Below are 9,433 nucleotides of genomic sequence, written 5' to 3' on the forward strand. Positions count from 1 at the left end.
ACCCATGATCCAACAAACTCTCTCAAAAAACAATATTACATGTTAATATATCTGATATAAAATTATCGACACTGTTTCAATATAACTTATTTAAAGATTCGTTTAGCAATCACCAAAACCCTAAACTAAATCCATATACAATCAACAATTGTATCTCTTTTTGAAATAAGAATTTAACAACATGATACATATATTTGTCAGATAGATAATAATAAATTTGATTGGTTTGTTGTATAAAGGAAGTTTTATTTAGAGTTGAGTAAGTGGATGCCCAATAGACAAGTGCATCTCATGTGGGACCCATTTTATGTTGTTGGTCCTCTTCCTAAATTTACATTTGCTTTTTCTTCTCTTCTTGGTATGTCCGCAACCATCTCTCTCTAAAAACCCTTATAAATACCACCATCCATGCAAGATCTCTCCTAGTACACCAATCTCATCTTCTTTCAATTCTCTCTAAATTTCAACATCATACCCACATCTAATCTATATACATATATAGATACATCTATATATATACACAGAGAGAGAGTATATATATATATACGTGTGTGTATATATATAATATGGCAGAACTTGATCACTATCAAGCTAAGCCCTCAAATAACACAACAACTAGGTTAAAGCTGTTTGGCTTCAATGTATCAGAAGATGAAGAAGTGGAATCCACCAAAACACCCTCTGGATCATCGGATTCCGGCGGGGGGTTTCCACCCTCCGACGGCCGGAAATACGAGTGTCAGTACTGCTGCCGTGAGTTTGCGAACTCACAGGCACTGGGTGGTCACCAGAACGCCCATAAGAAAGAACGACAACAGTTAAAGCGTGCACAAATGCAAGCCAGCCGGAACGCTGCCGTTTCCTATATCAGGAACCCTATAATCTCCGCCTTTGCTCCTCCGCCGCACCTCCTCACCCACAGCGGTCCGATGGTGATCCCATCCTCCGCCGTCGCATCTCCGTCGTGGGTTTACGTTCCACGCGCCGCTCCCGCCTTCCACGTGTCGCATGGATGCGTGTTGCCATCTGGTTCATCGTCACCGTCCGGCGGCAGAGGACCAGGGTCGTTATACTACGCCGGCAGTGTAGGGGAGTCGTCGTTGACGAGTGTTGGGCCTCAGCCCAATAATCGGGCCCACCATGAAGACGGGCCTTCGTTGAGTCGGTTTTCCAGAGGGGATGGTGGGCCCACCTTTGACGATGCATTCGGCTTAGATTTGCATCTGAGCCTTTAGCGTAGTGTCACGGCTCGAGCCGTTTGGCTTGAGTCGGGTCAAGATTTTAGTTTTAGTATGGGATCAATCACAGCTATTATTAGGCTTCACTGTAAACTCGGCTGGGAGAAGCCGTTGTCGAATTTTCACCCACTCGGATCTTGTAAATTCTGATTTATTTATTTATTCTCTTGAAATTAATTATTTGAAAAAACTAGATATCGATACACCTTAAAAAAAAAGATTTAATTTATATTTCTTCTAAAATGTATTTTTAATTATTAAGTGTATTTTAAAGCCAATTAATTATTTTTTAAAATACATAAATTCTGAAATTTATAATTAAATCTAAAAGTCATTTATTCTAAAATTCATAAAAAAAAAATTATAATGGGAAAAACGTGTAACACAATGCGATCTTCGGTTTCTTTCAATGGCTATCGTTTTTCACCATTATTCTAAAGTCTGTAAGTTGATTGCTTTTAAATTGGTAGTTGACGATTCCATTACTTGTATAAATACCCGTTTTTTATTCAATGGTTTCTTCTTTATGTGACATACTTTCCGCTGACCCATTATGTTCTCGTGGGATTTTTGTATTTGTCGAACGTTAGTGTTCTTTTTTTTCCGTCTTATTTTAAGTGTAAAGTTTCACCGAAATTAAATTTCTTGTAACAAAGACGATCGTGGCAATCATGAATTCAAGAATGTTTGATTTCGTCTAAGACTGTTTTTGTAAGCAGGAAGAAAATTGAAAAAAAAAATAAGAGATCCACAACAAAAGAAAGGAAAACATGGGGGACCCACCAAACACATTCTGTAAGAAGCGAAACGAAACGTAAGGGGCACCCAAAAAACACGAATATAAAGAACAAAACAAGAAATGCAAAGAAGCCTCGGATAAACTTTCTTGTAGCATTCGATTTTTCTTCAGAACTTTTTGCAAAATAAACTAATTCTTACCATTGTAAATATAAGAGACCAAAATAGTAAAGAATTGTAAATCACAACGACTGAAACAATAATAAATCATAAATTATAGGAACGAAAATAACAATGATTTACATATTATAGGGATGAAAACGACAATATCTAAACCACAAGGACGAAAATTGCAATCTTAAACAAACCATAGGGACGAAAAAGGTAACTTACTCTATTTTTTATTGTAGTAATTGTTAATGTTGTACTTATATATACTATATTATAAATCATTCGACCAAAACTTTTAAAAACCAATTTTTATGCATGAAGTACCTTTTATTGATACATATTACTTAGAATTTAAGATTACAAATAAATTATGCATAAGTACAATTTATTAAAGTTTCATGTTTAAATTCGTGTAACTAACTATACATAAACATAGTCAAATACTCAAATACAAGATAAACATTTCATTTTAAATGTAAAAAATTTAAAATATAATTAGGATAATCATTGAGTTCTAATAGAATACCTAATTATTATCCTTATAAAAAAATTATATTATTAAATCAAAAATAAATTATTTCGTTATTAGATCTAAATTAAATTATAATAAAAAATTGAATTAAAGAAATTACACAAAAAAAAATCTTAAATAGTTAATTTAATACTAATATTGATATATTTATTTTTAAATTTATATTTTATTCAAAAATGAAAACATTATTTTTTTTCTCAAAACCACATGAAAACCATATTAAAACATTTACAAAGATCGAATAAAACGAAACATTAAAATAAGATATATCTCACTGCATTACGCGAGTATCATTTCAGTTATTATTAACGTTTAATATTGTTGTAGTTGCTCTTAGTTTTTTTTTTCCTACAATACAATTGTAAAAATACATTTGTAGTTCTTTTCAATTAATTTGAAAAACACAAAAGAAATTCATAAAAATCATTTAATTACAAAAAAAAATAGAAATATATTTTAATCACAAAAATAAAAACAAAAGAAATCATAAATGATACAATTTATAGTAAACAATCATAAAAATTAATATTATACGCATGATGTGTAAATTACATTTTATTTATTTATTTATTTTGTAAAATAATTAAAACATTTAATCAGTAGGCAAAAAATCATATAAAAAAAGAGTTAGATTGAGAAACATAAAAAAAAATACATACACTTTTAATCATTTTTATTTTTGAATTACATTTTATTTTATTTTTTTGACCGGCAACAAAGACGAAATAGCATAGAAACTAGCAAGACGCTAGCAAAAGAGAGTACAAGTTAAAAACAAGACATGGGAGAATTACACCACTCTATCCAACTATTCGTCATAACATCTTTCGGCACCCTGTTTTTAAACCAGAAAAAAGAATACGTCTGAAGTTGGCCTGCAAGAAAAGTAGCCATCATCTGAGAAGGGACTGAGAAAGTTTTGCTGTTGCGCAGGTTCCAAATAATCCAGAATAATCCAATAAAAGCCTTCTTACACGAAAAATTCTCAGCCACCTCCGAGCAACGGTCAAGAAGATTATCAATCGAATTCACCTGTCCTATGTCCACTTTCCACCATTTGCACAAATCCTTTAGCAATTGCCGAGATATCGAGCATCCTATGAAAAGATGTTCCTCGTCTTCTTCCGCGCATTCGCACAGAGGGCACAGGGAGGAGAGACAAACCACTCATCTTTTAGCAAGATTAATTTTAGTCAAAAGCCTTTTGTGAAGAAGGCGCCAAGCTAGAATATTAATTTTAGAGGAAACTCAATTGACCCACCAAGAATTTCTGAAACTAACCTGGTGAAGCGAAATATCATCATACGCAGCTCTCATCGAGGAGTGGCTAAGGACAAGCAGTGTGGCTAAGGAGAATGGTGTAAGGTGTGGCTAAGGACAAGCAGTCGTGGACTTATATTGTTGGGTGTCGGAAAAAGCCCCACTAAATCTTCAAATTTTCAAATAAGACAAATTACATGGGGAAAAAATGACGTATTTTAACTTGATTTCTATTTTAGATAACGTATTTTTAATTTTTTTTTAATATTTAAGATATAAAGTTTTAAACATTTAAGTACTCGAGTAATAACCGATTGAAACATTAACCGGTTATCATGTTAATGTGGTGAGCGATGTGGTAACCAACTCAGTATTATTTGTTGACGTAGTTAGTGACATGGATTTTTTTAATCTAAAATTAGTCTTCAACTGATTACCCGGGTACTTAAATGTTTAAAACTTTACATCTTAGATACCAAAATGGAAGTTTTGAAAGTACGTTACCCAAAATAGGAATTAAGTTAAAGTACGTTGTTTTTTCATGTAATTTATCCTTTCAAATATGTTAGATATAAAAAAAAAAAGTTTATATACTTAGGGGTCATTTACTAAACGTTTATCCAGGTAAGCGCTTACCAAGTCACATTATTTTATCGGATGCATATGACAAAGACCAATAATCTTACCGGTAAGAGCGAATTCAAGGACCGAGATTCTTACCCAGTAAGTAATGGCGACGACTCTTACCACGGTTAACATTTACTGGGTAAATTGTTGCGTAGGATACCGTTTTCGTTAACTAAAATCTTACCACGTAGGTGAATGATAGTGTTGATTTTTGCCGGTAAGCACTTACCCACGTAAGTGTTAGGTAAATGACCCCTTAGTTCTCCTCAGTTATTTACGCTAGTACCTCCTACTGGCCTAATTTGTATTGACGAAACCCTTCACTTCTTCGTTGTTCCTTGCACATTGATTGTTTTGTTACCACTAGTTCTTGCAATCATGTTACAATGATAACATTGGTCGATGGTTTTGTTAAATATATCTCAATTTCTTGTTCTTTTAGTTTAAACATGAATCAGTTCACCTGATGTTAATTTTATATATGTTCAAATCAATTCATCTAAAAAGAAATTATATAAACTAAATAATAGTATGATCTGTTTTTCGGTTAACCGGGGGCCGGAAATACCTTCCTACAAACAAAGTGGAGTTAAAAGACGAATGAATCAGAGACCAAAGCAACACTCGACAAAAACAAAAAGGAAAGTCAATTCTATGGACCACACACAATTCTTCAATATCCATCTCCAACACTTGGAAACACAAAGTTTCTTTGACTTGGACAAGTTTCATATAAGCACTTGTGTTACTCAAGAAAAACATTTGAACAAAGGGTCTTTGTCGTAGCCTCCTACGATGTTTGGGGTTTAAACATCATTAAAAATGAGGTGGGTTTGTGAGTTTATTTGTTGTACTTGGCGTATATAAATATTATAAGGATCATGACGAAAATAACCTTCAAAAATAGGAAAATTACACTTTTAGCCCAAAAATTGAAAATTTTAACAAAATAACCTTTGCGTACAAGGACCTATATGCAAATAAAAAAAAAGTTTTGATTTAAAAAAATAAATAAATAAAATATACAGGTGGGTCCCACCTTTACAGAGACCTATATGCAAATAAAGCTTTGATTTAATTTTCTAAAGAAATTTGATTTTTTTCTTAAAAAATTTAAAAAACCGATTTTTTTTTTTAATTTGTTTTTTTATAAATTTTTTTATTATAATTTTTTTTTAAATAAATCACAAGTTTTGGTAATTGCATATAGGTCCATGTACGCACCTAACGTTGCTAACAGGGTAATACAAGGCTATTTTGTTAAAATTTTGAATTTTATGGCTAAAAATGTAGTTTACCTATTTTTAAAGGTTACTTGGGTCAGGGTCCCAATATTATATACTTCAAAAAAAAAAAAAACACATGTGATTTATTTCACTTTATTTTTTTTATAATTCGAAATAACAATGAATCTATGTCGTCTGATCATTTTTTGCTAAATTGTTGATATATAAATATGGAATTTGTAATCAAAATTGGGTTCTTCTAAACAAATTTTAACAAGTTTAATTAAATCTATCAGTGGTTATTTCACAGAGAAAAATGAAAGATCAAGATGATCCCTCGTGTTTCTTTTGAAATGTGACATGTATGATATAAGTAGTGGTCATTATGCATTTGCCGACAGAGTTTGAAAACGTTAATTTGTCGTGTTATCTTTACTGGTGTCATATGAAAAGAGTGTTCATAAACAAAATATCGTCCCATTGGTCATAACTAACCTATCTCGTCACTTCCAATCATCTTGAGAAAAGATTTGTAGAATGTATTTGTTACCTTCACATGAGAACACTGAATATGTTGCCGTTAGTAAGAACATAAAAATTTAAGATGATCGATGGCTACCAAAACAAAGACATTACCATCAATAAACGGTACAAAAGTACGAACGGAAAACATCATTTTTATATTGATTTTTCAGTGTGAAAACTTGTATTTATATTTATATATATATATATATATATATATATATATAGGAGCGATCAAATGAAAACCACTCCAATTTGTAAAAACCGTAAAAACTACTCACATCCGTCGTTAAGCTAATGAAATTTTTTTCATGAAATTGTTAATCTTGTGAAATTGTTTCATATAATACTTTTTTTGATGAAGTTGTTTCATATGTGGTTATGAAATTGTTTCATATACTACTTAATGAAATTTTAATGAAATTGTTTCATGTATTTCTCTAAAATTAAAATAATGAAGATGATAATATCCATGATTAACACCCTCCATAATAAAAATGATTAATTAACCTCTCATAATTACAAAAAAATGAACAAAATGAAAAATTATGATTGGTTGAATGAGTTTTTCACGGTTTTTACAAATTGAGTGGTTTTTATTTGAACCCACCCCTATATATATATGTATATATATGTGTATATATATGTGTATATATATGTATATATATGTGTATATATGTATATATATGTGTATATATGTGTATATATGTATATATATGTATATATATGTATATATATATATATGTATATATATATGTATATATATATATGGTGGAGGTTCAAAAGAGAACACCCTTGTCACATATGATAATACGCGTGAGGGGACCTGGTGGTATGCGGAAGACGTGTTCTATGACTTAGGCCGCTTCAAAGGTTGTATGCGTCTCTGATTTAGCATCAAATGTGATGATTTTGATGTATTATAGTATCATATCAACAACACCCCTATGGCATGTGATGATACATGTGAGGGGGATTAGTGGTGTAAGGGCGACTTGTCCCGCAACCAAGATCGCGCCGAAAATCGCTCGCATCTCTGATTTAGTATCACTTGTGTATCAAATGTGATGGAATAATAGTATCACATGTGATTGTCTATTGTAAAAAGGTGTTCTCGTATTCTCATAAGATGATGGTGTTCTCGTTTAAACCCTTCTCATATATATATATATATATATATATCAAAATTCACACATCTTTTAACCACACTAATGCCCAAAAAAAATTGATTTTTTTTTAACCATGACTGTCTGGACCAGTTTGTATGCACATCGATTAATATTGTATGAGGGTAATAAAGATAACAGTCAGAAGAATTCTTGGTAGCGTTTGAACAAACTTGAGTAGAAGAATTTGTATGAGATTGATTTGGTCTTGGAGATTGACAATGTGAAAGCTTAAACCTAAGATCCGGAAATGGCTGCCATAGATCGAGTGTTTGATATATTTTGTCACCCAAAAGTTGGATTGCTTTCATGATTTCATATGTATTTTGAAAAATGAACACCTTGCCATATGCTTTAGACTTTTTGACTTTTTTTTTCCATGCATGTTTATACCCCCACTACTTTCCTTCTAACTCAAGCAATGCTCGATCAGAGAATAAATATCAACAACTACTTTATAATATAAAAGCAATGTTATATTTCAAACAATAAAAAATGGTATATTTATTTCAAATACATGATCTTTTTACTATTTTCAAATGTGATGCAACCAAAAAAGACTATAAGATTGTTTGTTTACCTCTTAATAGTTCTATTAAGAGGCAATCTCTGAATCGTTAAGAGGTGAATCTTGTTTGGCAAAAAAAAAAGTCTACCTCTTAATGGTTTTAAAACCCTCTGAATGATTTTATATCCTGGATCTCCCTTAACCATTAAGAGCTCTAATTTCATTGTACACAATTACCAAACAATTATATTTTATTTTGCACTATATCATGAGAGCCTCTTAATCATTTTGACCACTTAATCATTTTGCACCAAACCATTCAGCAATTGCCAAACAGCCCCAATATTCACAGAGTTTATCAGTTTATGTCCTCTCATGGAACATTAAAGATTTACCTATTTGTTAACTTTAGAATTTATAAGTCAACCTAGACAGTCCTCCCATGTCGCCATACAGAGGGCATGGGGACGTAAAAGGGCATGTTCCAGTCATCTTCCCCATTACTTAGATAAAGTGAGCTACTTGTTCAGATATTTACAGTTACCATGAAAAAAAGTAAATTTAAAACGATTTATTTGTTGGTAAAACCATAAAGATTTTGATTAAAGGGTTTTCATAGTTACAAGCTATAAATAAATAGTGCACGTATCAATGAGTTATGTTTCTTTATCATAAAACTTTAATCTGAAGTATGTTTTTTTGTCAATTATAAGATATAAAAAAGTTATTTAACGTTATATCTTGTGAATGAAAAGAACATTTGTGGGCCAATGAGAAGCCCAAGTTGTATTGATTGGGTTTGGGTCCGTGTATTGAATGGGTCCGGGTCATAGATAAATCATGAATCAAATAAAACCAATCATGAATTAATCTGTTTATATAAATTTGAAAGATTTTTGTTTGAGATATTTTTTTTATAGATATTACTAAACAGTCTATGTATAGCTCCCATAAAGCTTGTTAGGCTGCTAACAAAAAAGATTATTATTATAATTCATAGCTCCATTTTAAGGGGCATTTGGGATTCCTTATAAAAACAACTTATTGACTTATTCTAGTATTGCACCGGTAATAAGCATTTATGAATGTTTGAATAAACAACTTATACCGATGTCAAACCGATAAGAAGAAGTTTTTAAAGAAGCTAAACTCTTCTGACTTATAATAAGTTGATAAGTGCTTTTGTAAAAAAGCTAAACTCTTCTGACTTATAATAAGCAATCTCAAACACCCCCTAAGTGTTGTTTTAAGCTTGAATGTATTTGTAATTTGTTTATGTGCTATAATTATAATATAGATTAAAAAACAAGCCAGATTCATGGTTCAAGAACTTGAAACCAAACAAGACGTGTTATTCATGGTTTGAACTAAAACCGAAGAATCAGGCAGCACGTTTATAATCCAAGTCTAGGATGGATACCCGATCCTTAATATTCTCTTTACCT

General features: G+C 31.5%; 1 protein-coding gene across 1 annotated transcript; it reads left to right on the forward strand.

The window, feature by feature from the left end:
- The first annotated feature begins 563 nt into the window (after positions 1-563).
- LOC112523585 (zinc finger protein GIS3) lies at positions 564-1,433 on the forward strand. Its single transcript, XM_025133253.1, has one exon. It carries the CDS (start codon positions 567-569, stop codon positions 1,233-1,235), a length of 669 nt encoding a protein of 222 aa, XP_024989021.1. The 5' UTR covers positions 564-566; the 3' UTR covers positions 1,236-1,433.
- Positions 1,434-9,433: the final 8,000 nt, after the last annotated feature.

This window comes from Cynara cardunculus, assembly GCF_001531365.2.
Source record: "Cynara cardunculus var. scolymus isolate 2C chromosome LG 12, CcrdV1, whole genome shotgun sequence".
Classification (NCBI taxonomy): Eukaryota; Viridiplantae; Streptophyta; class Magnoliopsida; order Asterales; family Asteraceae; genus Cynara; species Cynara cardunculus.